Source organism: Lissotriton helveticus, chromosome 10, assembly GCF_964261635.1.
Source record: "Lissotriton helveticus chromosome 10, aLisHel1.1, whole genome shotgun sequence".
In the NCBI taxonomy this organism is placed as follows: Eukaryota; Metazoa; Chordata; class Amphibia; order Caudata; family Salamandridae; genus Lissotriton; species Lissotriton helveticus.
This window is the reverse complement of record NC_136071.1, coordinates 860,998,642-861,019,624: the sequence shown is the minus strand read 5'-3', so window position 1 is coordinate 861,019,624 and position 20,983 is coordinate 860,998,642. Positions and strand designations below refer to the sequence as shown.

Genomic DNA, 20,983 nt, shown 5'->3' with positions numbered 1-20,983 from the left:
TGCACACAAAAAGATTCAGGATGATGTTGGCCGCGGGAATGCATTTGCAGACGAGGTTGCAAAAGAGACTGCAAGGAACACAATGAGTCGGATGTATGTTGTAGGTCCCGCTAGATGGATTACTGATGTGGGAATGTGTGAGGACACCATTGAAAGCGTGAAATCTATACAAGCCGAGGCAACTGAGAAAGAGGTGAATGAATGGAGAGAAAGTAAGGGTAGGTTAGATGCGAATGGTTGTTGGGTCGAATTGTCAGAACACCAGCGATGGCTATTACCTAACACATATGTACTCGCAGTAGTAACAATGGCTCACGGATTTGCACACATCAGTTCGAGAGGAATCTGTAAAGTATTGGCCCCAGTATGGCAAAATAGCAATATCCCGAAATATGCAGAGAATGTGATCAGAAACTGTATGGTGTGTTTGAAGTACAATCCCGGTAGGGGAATCCCAACTCCAGCTGGTCATTTTGCGCCTCCAACGTATCCGTTCGAGGTTTTGCAGCTCGATTTCATTCACAATCTGAAGTATGTGCTCGTTGTTGTTTGCGCTTTCTCCAGGTGGGTGGAAGCGTACCCCCTTAAGGACAATACAGCCTTGTCAACTGCCAAAGCCCTTGTCAAAGAGTTCTTCCCGAGATTTGGCATGCCTAGAATCGTCTTGAGTGATAATGGAAGTGAATTCGTAGGACGCGTGATGAAGAGAGTGTGTGAGTGTTTAGGCATCCAACAAAAATTCCACTCTGCGAATCACCCCCAATCAGCTGGATTAGTAGAGTGCTACAATGGCACTTTGAAGCTCAAATTAGCCAAAATCCAAGCCTGCACAGGTCTTAAATGGCCTGACGCCTTGCCCCTAGCACTCTTGTCAACCAGAATGACAGTCCATTCCAGATTAGGACTTAGCCCCCATGAGATAGTGTTTGGCCGCCCAGCCAACGTCTGGGGCGTGCCAAGGCCAAACAAACTTAGCGAAATAGAGCACCCCGTACTGCTTGACTATTTGTGCGAATTGACAACTAAATTGCGTGTTTTACACCAACAGGTTCACAGTTCCTCTCCGCCAGCCTCTGACGATCCAGGTCACTCCATCGCACCCGGCACGTGGGTCTTGGTGCGGAATTTTCAGCGCACAAACAACGGACAGCCGAGGTGGACCGGACCTTACCTGGTACTTCTTTCCACGAGATCAGCGGTTCGGGTGAAAGGCAAAAAGAACTGGGTGCACGGGACCCATTGTAAACGGATCCCTCTGCCCCTTCCATACGACCTGTGGGTCAACGAAGGAATTGCCGACTCCGAGACAGAATCCATACCTCGTTTCATCCCTTACAGCGATGCACGTCTAAAAGAAACTGGTACCGAAAAGGAGAGTGATCATATTTTACAAGGATTTGTGCCACAGTCTATGCAGTTGGACACTACCGAACCTGAGACATTGTTTGAAGACCACACCGTGCCAGGAAAACGACGGTACAATTTAAGATCTAAACGAAGAGACTAAATAAAAACGAACGAATGTGATTTTCCCTTCCCCCAAGAATTATTTTTGATTTTTCAGCTCTCACTCTCAGGAAACTTGCTCATTTTTGATTTTCGAACCGCCATCCGGTTCTGCTGCTAGGGTCGCGGTTGAAGGCTGGGGAGTGCAACTGGGGACGTTTAGGTCAACGGTTCTGGTTGGTCCAAGGGAGTTACCCCGGACTGAACAGAGCGCACCCCCTGGCAGAACCAACCTACCACCGCGGGCAGCAACTAGAGGATGGAGTTTCCTAGGGTAAAGAGACCTACCACACTCACGAACGTTGAAAGACAACTATGCACTGTACTGGCCAAAAGAAAGTTTTTGATAACATGTATTTTAATGTTGTGTAGCATAACGATGTTTTTGACTGGCTATACTCTATTCGTATTCCAAGTTACCTTTTCAAATGACACCCGGCCACAGCCTCCTCCTACTATCTCTCCACACTACTTTCACCCTCTACCTGAACACGAATCTGCCAGAAGACTCGAATTTGTAAATAACTCATTCATTCAACTCCTACACCAACACCAGTCCATCATGAACACATCAAACTGTTGGATATGTGGACTCATGCCACACACGACTGATAAGGGTATCCCATACTTCATCCTGCCATTCAGCTATTATGGTTCTCTGTGGGCTTTCCAGACCATATTCCTATTCGCCTTAGAACCATACCCGACACGTTCTACTGAAAGTGACTCCAGTAACAAGGCACTAATAACAGGGATAAGAAATATGAGTAGAGAGTTCGACACCTATCTTACGATTCCCAAAGATGAACTCACTCCGTACATTCGTTGGAACGTAACTAAATATGGGGTTTACCTGAGTAAGAGCCAGACAGCAAAGAAATCCCGCCCAGTTTGGATAGTACCCAACCGAGGTCACTTATGTTTACAAGGTATCGGCAGGGATCCCAAAGCACAATTAGGAAAGAGTATATGCACGGAAACCTATGTATTCGTTTCTCGAACTTCCCCTATACTATTAGCAGCCAAAGGCACGTATTTCGTCTGCCATGACCAAGCCCACACCTGGTTGCCCCCTGACTTCTCAGGTACATGCTTTATCGCATTTCTGCTGCCTCCCACCTACACGGCCAGAGCAGATTACCATCGGACAAGGACAGCTAGAGGTGTCGTGAGTAAAGACGACACCGCGGGTCAGGAATTCGCTGACTTCGCAAAGGGTTTTCTGCCATTTTGGGGGCCTATGGTGAACAGCAGGAATATTCGCCAGTTATCGAGGATAGTTGAATCCGCCGTGAGTACAACGGCCGGGGCTCTTGGCAACTTGACGACCGAACTTCAGTCGGATCGACTTATGACCCTTCAGAACCGAGTTGCCCTAGATATCATACTCGCCGATCGTGGTGGTGTGTGTAGAGTGATCCAATCTAGTTGTTGCATTTTCATCCCTGATAACGCACCGACAGTGTACCAGGCCATCTCTAAGTTACACGAGATATCTGGTTCCCTTCACGTAGAAAAAGGGGACTGGTCCTTACTAGGGTGGTTCTGGGGACTGATCGCCACCTGGGGATGGAAAACACTGATCTTCATTGGGATGATCTTAGCACTTCTGTTTATGTTCTGCCTATGTGTACAGTGCGCTCCGGCACTATGTGGCCTCTGTGCTACCTCATGTGTACGGAAGCCTGTGTCAAGGGACGAACTGAGCAACAGAATGATGCTACAGCAGCATCTCCACGAATTCCTTCATACAGATTTAGACTCGGATTAACATGAATCATTGCCTTATATGAGGGCAAAAGGAGGGTCTGTGGTTCTGAAATTCTGGACCCTACTGTTGTCCCGGTATCGAGGCCCGATATCCGTGTCCCGAAACATCAACGTACCCTGACGAATTTGGTGTCGACGAACCGATAATGATTAGGACATCATTCCTATGTATTTGCGTCATGATCGAGGCATGCTAACACCCCTGAATCGTAGTTTCCGTCCCAACCCCCAGACTCCATTTTGTAAACGGTATCCATCTTGTGTCTTGCCCTCATGATAAGTCAATTAAAGGTCGAGCTTGATCTAAAAGGACACGTCCACCTTCCCTGACTTCCCCCTGACCTGTCCCAACTGACTCCCTTGCCTCCAGCCAAACCTGTTTAGGCAGCTCCTCGCCCAGTGGCCAAACCCGATAGCATCAATGTACAACATACCATAAACCATTCACCGCGCACAGATCATGTTTTCTACACACATACACACCTGTCCACGCTCCCTGTTTATGGCCAGTTTTATGACTAGGAGGTGCCTTCCTTTATTGGGGTTTCACCGATATCTGATGGGAGTTCCGGGCTTGGCTGAGTAATCTATCACGAATTGGACATCTAAAATACGGGCTTGCCTACATGACTTCGCTCTTTTGTATTATTGTAGAAATATGTGTATAGCCATATCATAAACTCAAGAATTCTTGCCTGCAGCTATTATTTTTGTATATAAGGAGAAGGCTGGTTCTGTAAAAACGAACAGTCTCCTGAGAACACATGACCCGTGTTTGTCGTGCTTCTAGGACACCTGTTACTTGGTAGCTATCAATAAAACTTGATCTCTGACTCGGCTAGAAGACTCCGTGTTTCTGTGGTCCGGAACAGGGAGAACTCAGAGGTCTTCGGGTGTTATCCCCTGGCACCAAACGGGTTCCTAAAAACCCGTTACCTCAAAACAAATTAATTGATTTCTGAAAAGTTATAACAACAACTCCATCATATTTTTTTCTTTTTTTGCATTTGAGTGCTTTATTATACTGGAATTGCAGTGATATTAACATTTGTACAAATGCATAAAATCTTTATTCTCTTCTAATTATAGAGATGTAAAAACCTGACCTAATATAACAATCTCAATGAACTTGTTCATTTGTAACCAAACGTTTACACAATGCAAGAAAAGCTTAACAAAAACAAATTCAATAAAATAAATGCTGCAGCAAGTATTTACATGTGTGTACCAAAAAATATCTTTCCTCCCACCAAGAAAAATGTTACTTTACAGAATTTTAAAAAAAACATCTGTACAATGAACGCAACCTCAAAATGTAAAACAGAAGCACCTTTGTTACCTCCCTAATACGAAATGTAATCCACAAAGTGCCATGGTTGCATTTGGGAATACATTATTGTTCAGCTCCACATTCTGTAACAGCAAAATTCAGCAGTAACTTTGTTGCCTATGGCTTATAAATCATTCAATTAAAAAGAGCTGTTAATAATCAGTAACAGGTTATATGAGCAACAAGGTGGTCTCTGCTTTACAAATATAAATCTAGTACTTGAAATTGCATTTGCATTCTAGATGTGTGAGATGAGGCACAAATAATACAGTATTGCAGGAAACAATATGACTCTCTTAAACTTGTCTAGCCCTCTATTCACTCCCTGTATAGTGTTTATTTTGTAGTAACAGCATATGAATTAATGTTCTTGATATGTCAGATATTACAAGGTTTTTCCTATTAACAAAACTGTTTCTTCAGTATACATACATCATGGTCAGATAACAGTTTGTCTCAACCCCAAACTTGCAGAACTTTTTTCAGAACAACACTGATATTTTGGATTTACCTGTAAAGCCCACAACAAAGGCATTTAGGAATGGAAGACGGCAGAAGATTTACATAAGAATTTGGAATATTTCAAAGAAATCGCATAAGTTCACAAATAAAGATGGATATTAGCAAATCATATGTTGCTCTCCATGATGTTGTATATTTTTTACAATGATTTTATGTGAATAAGGTTTTTGGTGTTACACTTAAAGAACCACTGACATTTTCAGAAAAAAAACTTGCAAAGTGTTTCTTTGGCTCAGCTCAATTATTATTTAATTCATTATCCATAGCCCCCTGCTTTTTGTTCTAAATACTCATGGAAGACAAAAACTGATTCTGCAATTTCATTTCTCTTTACCTCCTTGAAAAGTCACAACACTCTTTGATAAACATCATGGTCTTCAATGGCAACATTAACTGTTATCTTCAACACGTGTGTCATCATGGCAGCATTAGTTTTAGAGGGGCCAATTTGGGTGAAATAACAAGGCAGATGGCTGGTAGTGTCACTGCAAAAAGGTTAGCCTTTAAAGTCTTATCAGCCTTTAGATGGGTGCTGACATCTTAGCTGTGTGTTTAGACTTGGGTGAGTGAGTGTAGTCCAAATGTGTTTAATATATCTCTGATTGAGGCAATGCTATCTTAAGAAAAGATGGGAGGTAATTTCAATGGAACTATTGCATGGTAGTTACATTAAAGTACTGATGGCAGTATGTAGCAGTACAATACAGTACACACTATAGCTCAAGATTTAATGTGTAGCTGAGGACCGTTTGCAAAGTTATCCTGTATATGACAGTAGCAACATAAGTAGAACGTGTATTGCTTTTTTGTATGTTTCCATACATTTCAGTCTTACAAAAGAGGCACTGTCTCTAAGTCTGAAGGCAATAGTATATCTTAAAGGCTTAGACTTCAAATCCAATAGGAATATGGTCTTCAGTTGGCATATTAGCTGCTGGTAATAACATGTAAAGTGCATTTTGATGCACTTTGCAGTTAGTCCACTGACCAATCGGACAATTTGGTTCTTAAGATGAAAAATGTGGTACATCATAGATGCTCTCTCATGTACCAAGTATAATAAAAGGCGTATATATTATCATTATGCCACTGGAATAAATACTGTAGTATGGTTCTTCAACAGATGCTACACTAACTCAAACAAATACTTATTTCAGTTTTTTTGTGTTTCCTCTCAGTCTTCATATTGGACTACTGTAGGAGACAAGTTGTAGAGGTGCCAAAGAGTCAGAATACATATATGTACCGTGTACAATGATTTTACAAGAATTAGACAATTGAAGTGCAATTTAAACATATAAATAACAAAAACAATAGGTATAAGATAATTGCGAAATGTAGTTACATTGTACTAGGCACAGTTTTTACCAATGTTAATTTCTTATTGTACAGATAATGAAATATATCTCGTCTGAAGTTTCAATGGCTTCAAGCTACCAAAATTTGCAGGAAATGCATTGAGCACAAACATAAGGCAACTTAGTGCAACTCTCTATGTGAGAATACATATACTGTAGGGATTGAGAATGTAATTCTCACCTACTGAGATTGATACTGATCGTAATTGATCTAGAAAATGAATCGTTTTCCAGTTATAGTCATCATTTCCCTTTTGCTTACCTGTGATTTGTTAATAAAAATGAAACAAGTCATTAAAGAACTATTGAAATGGAAACAATTTTTGTTCCATAATGATTCAGTTATAATACAAAAAGCAGATGCTGCTTTTCTTGAAATAAAATGTAGGCATTTCTATATAATAGACCTAAGCAATTAATTCCATCTTGGATGGATATTGGGTGTTAGAGACCCTAAAACTTTAGCACAAACATACAAAGTCACCCTTGCTTTCTTGCATAAAGAACTAAAAAATGTTATTGCAAAACTAAGAACAGAAGTTACAAATATTCTACATATGAATACTGTAGTAGATGGAATGTGAATGTTAATAAATCACTGTTTTAATAAATATGTTAGAAAATGTAATTGAACTTTGAAGAATTGTGGCTCAGTGGTTAGAGGCGGCAGACCCGGAATCTGAGATCGACCGTGGACCAGGGTTCGATTCCCCGCCTCGGCGGGTCTCGGGCTCATAAAATTCCACGGTCTCGACAATTCTCGCTCCGGTGCCTACTCGACTCACGGGGTCACACTCTGCGACTCTGGGCAATAGCTTGCTTAATCTCCACATCGGCCCCTCGCGGCGGGATGCCTGGCTTTCACCTTGTGGATACCCTGCCGGGGTTTCTCACAGGGGAATACCAGGACGGGTTCCCTAAGCAAGCGCGGAGATGCCCCAGGGTAAGTCCTGCGCTATATAAGTTTCATACATTCACAAGAATTCCTGTTGAGTTTTTATTTTGGTCCAAAATACACTTATCTTTATAGACTCACTTTTATAAATCTTAAAAGACTCATTTAACTTAAAAGAATAGTGATTGACTACTAGAGATCTCAAATTGATGTAGGACATGGTTTTAACGTGTAATGGTTGCACTTAGATGAAAAAAACCTGCAGATGTGCATCTTACTTAACATGCCCAGCTCGACAACAAGCTATGAATTATTTTTGCATTGGTGACACGTTAATTTAGATAATAAGAAAGCTGTAAATTTAAGTTATACAATCTGAAATCACAAAGGAAGATACTAGAAAGGCTTGATTGTACAAATATTTCTAATTGAATACATGTTGTTAGTCAGTGTAGTATTAATTCCAGTTTTACAATAAGTCGGAAAGACACTCCATTTTATGTCCTTCCTGAACCTCCAGAAAAGGTCTTGTTCCTGTTACACTGTGTTTTCAAACCTTGACTTTAGTTTTTGGGATCAGTTTGAGACTGCCAGGATTGGATTTCAGAGGATACATTATAATTTTGTTAAAAATGAAAACATGACTTCATAATAGTACAGACTATTTAACCACTTCATCGAAAGCATGTCCTTTGACTGCAAAAGAAATTCTTTTCTGAGTAAATACAGCTTGAGGAGTTAACATATCACAGAGTTTTAGGCAGAGAACAGCAGAGTCAAGCAACTTCTGGCTGTGCACTTCTAACATGATGCTCTACTCTGGAACAAAACAAATGAATCAACAAAACAAACATCAGCATTTTGATTGTTTAGGAAAGTATCAAACCAATGCCATGTTTCTTGCATCGTTTGCCAGAATGGAACATTTTAATGCTGGTATAACAAGTAGCAATAATCTATTTCTCTCCTCTAGTTACATCTATAAATGTTAATGATAGATACAAGAGAAAAACATTTCAGTTGGGCCACCTTCAGGGGCAGTGCTTGCATCTATATTTGATACCTTATTGCCCATATTACCCATCAGGTGGAGTGGAATCTCTGTAGGGAGAATACCATTCTGCCTGATTCCAAGTTTTATCCAATGCTGAGCTGCACATGTTGAAAATAAACACTTTTCCCTGGACATTTTCCACCTGCTTAAAGAAAGTAGAAAATATCAGCTAAAAAAACTAGATTAGGGAAACACATGCAATAAAGGACCGAGTATTTCCAGATTAACTATGTGTTCCACAGTACGGGACTGTAAACGTGTGATACCTCTCACTACCTATAATTACAGAGCATCTTGGAGTGAAGGCCTTATTGGGAGATTCATTTATTGCACACAGTGCCATAGCTTCAAGTTGGTTTGGTTTATGTTTGGCGGCAGTTGTATTTGTTTGCATTAGTGTACAGCCTTGTTTATACATACACATTGCCATTGTTTAACAAATTGTTGACTGTGTACATGTAATCTAAAAAGAGGGCCTATTTCCCCTAGAAAGAAGATCATAACCTGGATTAAATAAATGTCTCAGATCTGCAGACCACACTATCAGCTTATGTAATTTTAGTTCAATCAATGGACAGATAAAGCTTCGTCTAATAAAACCATGAATCTAAATGTTTTTCATGGAAGCTCTTTAGAAAGAGTGAACTACATAGGTGATATCTCTTTCTTGTGTTGATTATTAGAAAGTATCAGAGCTGAGGAATTCAAGAGGAGCTTGTCTTTGCCAAAAAGTATTGATTCTTTTGGCATTCAAATTTCAATGTGTTTAAACGTTGTGTATTAATAAAGAACTCCAGTTCCTTTTAAGAATCAGACTTTTCAGGCCGTTGATAGACTAAAAGGAAGACTAAAAACACAGGAATAACATTTGAATGCCACTGGTTACACCAACAAAATACTATTCATGGGGATATTTGCATATAAATGTGATTAAGGCTAAAGCTGGTCACAGCAGAACGTTAACAATTACTTGTTTGATGTCTTAATAGTGCAGCGTTGCATCACTGCTTATGACAGTTGTGAGTGTGCAGACCATTGTTAGTAAAACCGAGAACCAGAGAAGGGGGACACTATCTGAACGCATCTGGGTTCTAACCACTGGCTTCAAGGCTGCATACAAATAATTGTTGCAGCTATATTGAATGAGATATTTTGACAGCAAACTCGAAACAACTCTCCATACAGTTACGCAATATCTTTAGGTTTGCTTACCAAATAAATTTTTTGTGGTTTTGTGGTTTTGATACAACTTGGGTGCATTTTGTACATGTACTTTAAGACGGAATCGAAAAACAAATGCCTACATATTCATGTGGGATAAAGTGCCTCATAAATGTGCATGTACATTTCTTTTGGCTTCAATTCACAAAGGGAGGAACAGGATGTGAGGACGGTTCCTGCTCTGGTATTAGCTAGCCATCCCTCATTGCATTTAACGACAAGGACTGTGTACTTGCTGCTCTTGTAGGCATTGGCACACATGACCAATGTAATTTTAGGCTCAGGGATCTGCTGGTGCTCACATGCTCCCACCCACCCCTACATGAGCTAGGGAATGTATTAAGCTGTACAGGTCATAAAACCCATGAATGTTAACACCATCAATTGCTTACCCCTAATTTAGTGGTAAGAATGTAATTAGGAGTTCTGTTGCTTATGCTTTACTCAAACTGTGGAGTACAAAGTACGGAAAGATGACAGGGCAAATTTCTATACCATGTCAGCATTGCACACTCACTTGGCCACAGTTTTGTCCCAAACTGGGCTGCCTAAGTGCAAATGATTGCACACCCTGCATAGATAATTGCCTTCCTCTGTCAGTGGGATCCAGCGATATTTTAATATTTGCCACAATCCCAGACCTTCCCCTCCTACAAACACTAGGTACTCAGGATTTTACACAACGTTTACGTAAATTACATAATTGCAAAGTACTTAGCACATAAGCCAGTTCCCTTTGCGAATGTGAGAATGTGCAAATTGCTTCTTTAACTTCCCTGTCTTCGCGCAGAGGAAGAAGATGTTTTTAGATCTAGCACTGACCTCTTGCAATTTCAATGCATGTCAACGCGGAGAAGCGGCTGAGCTTACTTCAACGTCACTAACAGCTATAAATATAGCCCAATATTATAAACAGGATACTGCTAATTATGCCTTAACAGTCGGGCCATTATATGAAAGCCGATCGGCTAACGTATATGGCTGGATTGACTAATTAGCATAAAAAACAGACGCTTGAATAACACCATGCATGTTCAGTGCCTCTCTCTGTCTGTCAAGGTGCTGTGGTGCCCATGCCCAGAGAAGCTGTTTGTGACTGATGTTTTTAGCTTCAGTTGAAAGTGAGGAACAAACTTCAAAAGTCAAAGAAAAAAAAGAAATGTCAAAACGAATTTGATTTTCCTCTTTGGTCTTTTATCACACTGTCTGTCTATTTGCATTATATGGACACATTTAAGTCTCCATGGAAAACGCAGACTATTAACCTTTGGACTAAATAGAAACCCTGAACCATTTTGCATATAAAAATGTGCCAACTTTTTGGGCAGTTAATTTGGAGATCTCAAATGAGCTAATTTCAAGACTGACAAACCGAGGACTTGCGATGTCCTTGCATGACACAAGTCATCGCAAGCACTTAACTGGGATTTAAAAAGCCATGGAAGGGGTGATTCGCACCAGCTTGCGTGGCTTTCTAAAAAACAAAGAAAAAAGTGCACACCAAAGCGCATTGCGCTGGCTTGGGTTACAATGCGTTACCTTGTCCCAGGGAGTCGTTCCATGGACGGAGTATGGGCGTTCCCCTGCATCCTCTCACGGATCACATTCCGAGACTTACAGACACTTGTAAACCTGAATGTGTCAAATGGTGCGCCCCTCAGACCCAGGCGTAAGGAAGAGAAATATCTTGATATCTCCTTGTTACTTCGTTTTTCTGTGTGTCATGCATTTTGCACAAAGTAAGAGGAAAATGTCTTTCAGAATTATTTTTGTGCAGGAAGGTGTCCCTTCGGGCACTAAAACATTCCAGTTCGTAATGCGGGCACCCTTGCAGCATGACGCAAGGGTGCCTGTGTTACTGCTAGGCTGCACACACAGCGCCAGAGCAAGCATAGAGCAAGAGTGCACCATCTATATCTTTAGTAGTTATGCTCAATTCTGCTCTCTCCCTTTCACGCAACGCCGCACAGCAAGTTCCCTTCTTGCAATGCGTTGCGTGAAAGATTGTTAAATCTGGGCCTTTGTAGATATTGAGGTAAAAAAAAATATTTAAATTGTTTAATTTCCAGGAGAAAAGCACAGTTTCATGTCTGACCACAAAATATCTTCTAGAAAAAAACACCTATATTTGTACTTTGCATCCATTGCATTTTAGTTATTATTCGGAAAATAAATGCACAGTGGAGAACTCTTCAATGATCGCAGCGAAATTCTTTGGGAATACTGACAGAATTTTGATATCCCCTATTCCATGACGAAAGAGCTTAAGTCTGACAAAAGTGCTTTTAGCCACCTGGTGGCAATTAATTGACAAACGTAACATGAATAGTGACCAATGTTTTATAGAGCTGCTTTGACAGCTGCATTGCTGTGAAACATACTTGTCTTAAAAGACAAAAAACAACAACTTGATAACATTTAAAAGTGATGTGACAAGCAACATTTGGTTTGGTACATTTGCATAGCAACATGTTTCAGTGATTTTGTTTGCAAGGCACTTCTGCAGGCAGCAAAACATCAGGTAATCTTCGGCTTCAGAGTTCTAGTCGCTGTCTCGCAATGGAGATGGTGGTGAAGCGGCCACACTTGATTTAAACGTCATTTGGATATTAAACAATAGTCGTCTGTGACTGAGAAGGAATAACGTGAACAAATGTATTTTTAATGCAGTGACGTCAGGCTGACACTCCTCTTTGAGCAGCATCACAAAGTTTGTAATTAGCTTTTTTTCTGTAGTGTCTGGTTGTATTTTTATCATTGTTGTCTAACAGTTAAATAACCTCAGACATGGGAAAATAGGCTATGTGCCCTCTATCAAATGGGGCTTCACAAATGAACCTATGTCTAGGAAAGTGAATTGGGTTGGGCTGACACTATTAGCCACTCAGAGCACAAGATCAGTGTGGTAACATGGTACGTTTACCCATAGACCAGCACTCCAGGTCAAAGGTCATCAGACCATTAGCAAATGTCTGGTCAGGATCCAATGTGGGCTGTGAAGCTAATACAAACCATAAGTGATCGCAACACAATATCACCATTTTTTACCTTGTCTTGCATCCAAGGTAAGTAACACTGAACACATCTTTGTTCTGGCAGATGAATGCTTCGCCAACACAAATGGTTTTTTTCAAATTCCGGCATGGTGAAACCATAACACATAGGCTGTTCACATCAGATGAGGGAATACTCTTGTTTTAAGTGACGAGGACCCACTGAATTCGTATTTAATACTTTAAATGCCCAAAAGATTTGAACTTGCAGTTCAACACAACTCCATATTGAAGGCATCCGTCGGGGCTGGTGAGAATGTAACCACAGCTATGTACAGTAACAGTTCAATTTACAACCAAGAAACTGGTACCAGATCAAAGAAAGCACCACAAGCGATTCCCAAGCTGCTATGATATTAATTGCATAACTCCCTTTTTGTAGCTAAGTAAAAAAAGACCTTCTTAATAACTATAAAAAACGAAAGCCAAGTCTTTCAAGAGCTCGAGAGTCTTCCAGGAAAGAGTTCTTGGTGTAAAAGTCCCTGGTAAAGGGCTGACTAGGCCACCATTATCTCAAAGGCAGTTCCTGGTGAGCACTTTTAAAGAATAGCATTCATGTCCGTTCTGTGACTGCCCAGCTGGCTGAGGGTGGAGCTTCCCACCACGTCGCTAACAGAAGAGGAGGTTGTGATGGTGTTATGCTGGATGACTTGCTGTTGAGAACAGGTAGGTACAGGGCTTCCAGCAGGGCTGCTCTCAGGACCTGGTGAAAAAAATGCACAGGGAAAATTAAATCTACAGTATGTCTCAATGAAGAAAATTAGTGCATGACAGTGCTTAAATTGAAAATCTGGATGCAGCCACTACGGCATTAGACAAGTTTGCTTAAGTTCCATTTGATTAAAAATTTTAGAACTAGAATGTAGCCATTTTGCACATATGATGATCTATGTAATGAAGAGCAGTTACAGTTTGGGTTCAGTGCAGTCCAAGCTGGAACAAGTTAAAACATAGTTAAAACATAGGAACTTTAAAAAGTCAGAAAAAAATAATTCTCTTAAAAATTAAGCTGCAGCTCAGCATTTTGCTAATGAGCAAGGAATTGAACACATACATCTACTAACACATTGGCCCTTAGAACGATGTTGGGAGGACGTTGCGGATTGGGAACCGACCTCAGTTTGGCGGTTCCGACTGCATCATTTGGATGTGACCACACACAGTGAGGTCGGAAACATCCATTTTCCTATGGGAGCTTGTGCGGTGGGCGAAAAATGCCTGCAGCATAAGCTTCCATAGAAAAATGTTTCCAATCATCCCTGGACCATATGGCTGATGTTTAGGGAGGCATCATAGGGTCCCCCCAGGCCTAAATGTGGAGGGCCAGGGTGAAGGGGCCCTTCTAGAGCCCCCAAAGTCAGTTTCTGAGAGCCAATCCATGTCAGAAAGGCCAACATGGATTGGCCGTCGGAAACCAACATCATAATCCCAACGGCGGAAACGCCGCCCTTATTGGATTATGAGGTTTTTCTGACTCACTGTCGGAAGCAGGTCGAATTCCTCTGCTAGTTCAACCTCTGATTGCCATCATCATAATACAGCGGTCAGACTTTAAACCTACAATGTCGGTTGGAAAGCCTCCGATCTGTGGTCGGAGATGTTCTGACCAACATCGTAATCAGGGCCTAAGTGCAAAAAAAGCCCATCTGTTTATGGGAGCTCACCACTCTAACTAGCAAACCATGTTTTCTAAGTGTGTTGATATAAACATGTGACATGGTATCCTAGCCCAAAATCAGGTATATGCATAAGCCTAATGTACAATCATGTTCACATAAGAAGGACTTTTGTAGGCTCTTGTATTAGCCTCACTGTCAAGCGCGTAGTGCTGAAGGATTTAAATTGGAAGCCAGGTAACAAAACATAATTGCTTCAGTCATGGCTAATTTTAGACAAGGTTCTTACACACGTGGTTTGCACTACGAGTTGGCGGAACTCACGGAATTTGACTCAGTGGAATTTCACAGAGTTCCTAAAAACTCCACAAGATTCCACAGAGTTCCGTCAATGGGAGGAAATAGGCACATTGCGCTGATCAAGCTGTGATTTAGCACCAGGAGTATGTTCCGCACTGAAAACTCAGCACAAACTGCACCACTTTGTGTGCCTGAAAGCACAGCTAGCTCTTCAAGTTGATTTTGCTGGCACTCGAAGAAATGTTCTACTCATGGAGCAGCCTTCTGACCACGAACAGTCACAACTGGCTGTGACTGCCTGCATTGGAAACATTTCACCAGATGTTCTCCTAGCAATCAAAAATCATGCTAAGGGACATCGATCCTCGCTCGTGCTCACCAACTTATGAGTTTGTCGCATGCGCAAAAAAAATTCCACCACCCGGCAATTGCAGGAATTTGGCCAGAACACCACATTACAAGAGTAACGCAGAGTCACCAAAATCCCACCAATTCCGCAGACAGAATGGAATATCTTCCCCACCACAACTCTGCGCTATATATTAAAAGCATTTCCAAAGAGACACCTGATAACAAAGCCATCAGCAAAGAAACACCTAATTGCCGATTTTTTTTTCAAATTTGGGCCCATTCCCAGGGTAGGAGATTTGAAAAATGCCTCTTCAGTTAGGGCACTATAAATCATTGCAAACGCATTGAAAGCAAGATCAAGTGTATGGTTTTAAAATATGTTAAGTCACACACACCCACATCAAACAGGCAACATAAGACATACCATGCAGCCCAACTAAAATTTGATGGATACAACATGTCTAGTTTGGGCAAATGAAAGCTATGTGAGATGTACTGCGTGGGCTCATACAGGACTGTGGGATCATCATTCTGCCAAGGAGCCTTCAAACCTTCAATCCGCTGAAGTGTGTGCTGGAGAGTCGGTGGCAGAAGAGGACTATCTTGGGTTCTTTTACCCACAAAAGTGTATAGAAAGGGTGGCAAGTCCTGTTCATGGGCTTGAGGTAGGGGCCTGATGCTGGGGTTTTGGTTGCTCCATAGTCTTTTCTTTTATCTATTGGACCCTTCTATTTGCATCTGGATGCTTAGACTTGCCTACTGGCCCTCAAAACCATCAGATAGCCTGGGAGTGTCACTTAATTTACGCAGAGTCTCATTCAGCCAGGCATTAAAAGGGCATCAACTTATCAATGATCATCTTCTGATGCCGAGGGACCCATAGGTGCTAATCACATCATCTCAGGCAGATCCAACTTCCAGTTGTTATAGACCCCCAGCCAACTTGGATCATATCAAGCTGGATGTCAGGCAACCATAGGCTAGACATCAAGTAGCCTACAAAATGCTTAGCTAATCCTTAGCCAACCTCAGCTGCAGTGACGCAGCTAGCCACGTTGCTGCCCATTGAGGTCTCCGCCTTTCCCGCCTCGCTGCTGCATTGAAGAGAGGGGGAGGGAGCATCCTCCCCCAAAACTCATGCCGCCCAGGGTGGACCGCCCTCCTCCCGACCCCCCTTTGCTGCGCCACTGCTCAGCTGGCTCTCAAAATTGCTCAGGGAACAAAAGTCAACTATTAGACCAAACCCCTAGCTGCAACGCAGATTGTCTATTGGCCTCCAAAAGCCCTCAACTAAGTTCTATGCCCACTATGGCAGCATCCAGCTCCTCTCTAATGTCTTCCTTGTGGACATGGTCAATGGCATGACCATTCAATAATATGTAATGTGCGAGGCAAAAAGGTGTATTTGTATAGTTAAACTAATAATGACCCGATATATGTCACACAATACAAATTTAATTTCAATTTAATGGTTTTAGTAGCCAATTCAACAGCATTCTTTTTATCAACATCCTGAGAATTAAAGTTGAATTTAGCACTGGAAGATTTCAAACATATGCCAAGCAGAATAAATGAAGATGCTTATGTTTATGGATGTGTTTGCGTGTGAGTATATTTGATTGTCACGAATGAAGTTGTTCATGTTTTTGTTGGTCTTTTTTCTATTTTTTAATGGAGCTTAAAGAACAACACTATCATATTTTAGTTATTCCTATGGCCTATTAGTGAAATGACATAGCACCATGCCTCCAAATTTCTTCGGATGGCCTGATGGCTTGCTGAGTCTGGTTGCCAGGTGCAGGGCCAGCTTTAGAACTGGTGGCACCCTGTGCGACAATGTTTGGTGGCTCCCACCCTCCCATTGGCTACCTCCACCACAGATTTCCTCACCACCAGCCTTTAACAATGCCAAAGTCTCCATAACCACTCTCTCTCTCTGATGCACATATAGCACTCTCTCTCAGATGCATATATCGGGCCACTCATACCAGAGTAGGATGTCAGCACATTTTGCATCTCACACACATTACAGAGACAGATAGGAAATGTTACATACAACAGAGGACTACAAGGTGTAAAAGTCCCATGTCAGCAATACTGGTAGGTGTATAGTTTAATAGTGCTTGGTCTAGAGAAGCATAAACTCAGAATTTAAAAAGAAAAACCATAGTTGGGGGTTCTCTTTAATAATGAGAATAGATTTCTACCCAAATGAATCCTTTTTGCAATATTAATCTCTGCTAAAATCTATACTGTGCAGCCTGCATGCAGTTCTTTGACAAAAGTTAACAGCTGTGTATTAGAAATTTAACTTATACATTGTAAGTAAGAAATTGATGTCTCTTTTAAAAGCAGTAACCCACTGACCTAGTTATGTTCTATGTACTTTGTAATCTGCACAGTACTTGTTTTTTGCAACAGGCATATTAACTAACCCTGGGCGTAGTTCGCATAGTACGCGTAGCTATGCGAAGTGCACTTTGCACTACGCAAGCTACACGTAGCTACACGAACTGCGTAGTGCACTGTGCAAAATGCTGTTCGCACTGATTGCACAGTGCCGGATGCTTGTCCGCACTGTGCAATCATTGCAAACCGCATCATGCACAATGCAAGTAGTCATTTTTTGCCGCTCAAGTAGATTTGTACTCGAGCGGCAGCTTTCTCAACGCGGACTGGTAGTTTGTCATCGCGAGCGGTCGCGAGCATATGCGACCACTCGCAATGAGAATCCTGACCTCCCCGTGTTGAGAATCTTGCTGGGAGGTTTATTTTCCACGCTTGCGATCGCAACTTGATGTTGCTGATCGCGAAGGAGGAACGAGTCTCGCAGGGATGTTATTTTGCTCGCTCGCGGTCACCAACTTGACGTTGAGGGCCGCGAGCAAGCAAAAATTGCCTGCTACGCACTTTTGCACTGTGCTATGTGCACTTCTCGTAACGCGTAGTTTGCGCAACGCATAGTCCTACGCAGTGGCGGCTGGTGACATTTGAAAGCAGTGGGGCATAAAGGTTGGGCATGACTTTTAAGCCGCAAGCAAAGTGAGCAAGCAAAGCTAACAAAAGTGGGTACAGGTTGGGTCCTCCTCTCAAGAGAAAATTGGAAAAGGATAGGCAAATGGTGAATTTTAAAGCAAAAGTATTCTGAAACAGACCACTGGGCTGCCTGAATAGCACACCTAGTCTGTTTATGTAGGCAGGTGTGAGGTGGGGACAGAGGGCCAGAAGTCCCTTCTGGTATCTAATGCTGCAAGCGGCCTCCAGCCCTCCCTTTAACAGACCAGCAGTGAGAGCACAAACCGCACTGGTGGTAACTGTGGACTCTGCAAAAAGCAATAACGAGCGTGAGATTAATGTCATTGAACAAACAAACAACACAGCAAGTGATTAATGTCACAACACAGCGGGTATTAATGTCCTTAAACAGACACTGAAACGCCTCTTACATGGCACGGGCTGAGCAGGAAATAAAACAAGCATATTCCGTGGTGAGAGCACATGCTGCCACCCTTCACTTTTCAATGTGATACAAACTCCCAACACCAGTGGTTTCGGGTCCACTCACTATGGTGCAATGCCCACCACACTGCGAGCCGGCTTTGCGCTCCCGCTCTCTCAGCACCAAGGTTTGAGAGACAACTTAGTGCTTAGCAATACCCCAGTCCCCAAACGCTCGCGCAACAGGTGAGTTTATACACTTTTAAACTCACACTGCCATGAAGTGTTTAATACAGTGCTTCGGTAACTTCATAGCGCTTTTGCTGTGATATAGCGGTGTGTCACATTAGTTTTTCAGCAAGTTAAAGTCCGCATCCAATCCTGCATGAAATGAGGAAGCTCTCTCCATGCAAAGATACGTTTTAGAAACATACTTTCTCCCAAAATTAGTTTTAGTGCTCTTAAAAAGTGGGAGGTTCGCCTAACCTTCTTAATTCCTGTACAGAGTAAAATAAATGCTGGTTTCCAGTGCTTCCAAAAGACGTTTGGGAGATGGAACTTACACACAAATTAACTCTTCCAGCACCCACACCCAGAAGTACCCAAAACACACACACTCACTCTTTATTCTTTACAACTTCCTGATACATTCGACACCACCAGTTTTATACGTGGTCACAATACTAGTGAGCAATAGAGCAAGCGATGCCGCTCGTCTAGAGGTCTTCTGTCCGTGAGTTCTGCCCTTTGCTACAGGAGTAGCTGCAAAGACTGTCTCCTGCCTATCGGTTCAAGCGCGAGGAAAAGCCCAGCTTCGTGGCCGCAGAGGAGGCGAGAGGCGCGGCCCCCGGGACTGCGAGGACCAGCATTCACCACCTACAGCTGGGTCCTCTTCCCGCGTGAGCCGCGCCCCCTCCCAGGGCCACGCCTCCAGTGAATCATTCTTTACCTCTCGCGGCCCCCGCTACGCGGGGGCCGCTCGTCTAGAGGTCTTCTGTCCGTGAGTTCTGCCCTTTGCTACAGGAGTAGCTGCAAAGACTGTCTCCTGCCTTTCGGTTCAAGCGCGAGGAAAAGACCAGCTTCGTGGCCGCAGAGGAGGCGAGAGGCGCGGCCCCCGGGACTGCGAGGACCAGCATTCACCACCTACAGCTGGGTCCTCTTCCCGCGTGAGCCGCGCCCCCTCCCAGTGCCACGCCTCCTCGTTTTCAAACAGTTTTTAAGTAAGCCCAGTAACGCGCATCGCGGGGCGCGCGCGGGTCGTAGCCCGGGCGAAGCCCGGGCCAAGGGCGGGCCCGTTGTTGCCCGTTAGTGCCCGGCAGAGACCGGACCGGGCCACCCCCCTTGGTTTCTATTGCTAACCTTACCATCTTACAGCACACAGGGTTTTCCATATGTCCACCATGCCTGGTAGAACCAGAAGTAAAACTAAAACCAAAACTGCCCTGGCTGTAGCTCAAATCACTGGACCGATAGACCAATTTATCTCACAGACAAATGAGGTAATTGATCATAGTATCTCTCTTCTCGAACGTAGAGTGTCTCTGGACCTCATGAAAGCAAAACGCTCGTCCTTGGGTCTCCTAGCAACTGCCGTATCCCCTATCCAACAAACCCTACCTACCTTATCCCTTCCCTTACCTGAGACTGTTCCTGATACCAATACAGTCCCATGCACAGTTGATTTATCAGTAACCCAATTTGAGTCCGATTCTTTATCATCAGATGACTTAGAGGCCACCCCCGATCTAGTAGCATGTCAAACACTCGAAAGATCAGCATCAGCTATAGATAATCATCTTCGAGGAGTAAGGGAAGGAGCCATTCCCAAACAAGGTAGCATGAATCCTTCTGATAATGCAGTAGCTCCTGTCATCCCTACGGGATATGAGAGGGAATCCAGGAGGGACCGATCCAAACAATCAACGCAACTTGCACAACCAACGACAATTATTTCAACAGATAACAATTTCTTATTTCCTCCTATTCTTATTGAGGATATAGATGACCCCTGTAAAATATGTAAAACCACATCCCAAATACTAACTTCAATTAAAGACCTTCTTTCTCAGCAGCTGAAACCTATACAAATTAGTATAAGGAACTTGGAAGCTCAATTAGCAATCCTATCAGCCACGTATCCAAGTACAAACTCACATTCAGCTAAGCAAGGAACAGGAAACGTTACTCACCCCACAAAAGCACCTCTTCAACCACAACCAACTATAGCAACAAAACAATCTGTCCCGATCATTCCACCCTCTCAAAAACCAAAACATAGTGTTCCAACACAAAACCGGCAAGATTCAATGCCTAGTGTACAAAAGCCTAAAACCACTATGGAGTTGCCCCAACACACGCCCAGCACAGGTCCGGTAAAAATAGGAATAATGGGGAAAACAGCAGGCAATGTAACCATAAAGCATACTATAAATAAATCGACACCTATACCCTCCAAACCAACGGTCACACCCCAGCTGATATCTAAAAAGACACCAAAAAAGACACCAAGAGTTAGGCGCCCAGTGCACCTCCCACCAGAGGCTACCCCATATACAATCATTCTTACAGG

General features: G+C 42.7%; 1 protein-coding gene across 3 annotated transcripts in view; it reads right to left on the bottom strand.

Moving 5' to 3' along the window:
• Positions 1–4,270: 4,270 nt before the first annotated feature.
• CREB5 (cAMP responsive element binding protein 5) overlaps positions 4,271–20,983 on the bottom strand; it is a 353,305-nt gene continuing 336,592 nt past the window's right edge. For 2 of the 3 annotated variants that reach the window (XM_078663497.1, XM_078663496.1), the window contains one exon: positions 4,271–13,412. In XM_078663497.1, the coding sequence (XP_078519623.1) occupies positions 13,249–13,412 (164 nt within the window). In that variant the 3' untranslated portion in view covers positions 4,271–13,248. The remainder of the gene's footprint in view (positions 13,413–20,983) is intronic. The other variant, XM_078663498.1, reaches the window with a different exon arrangement.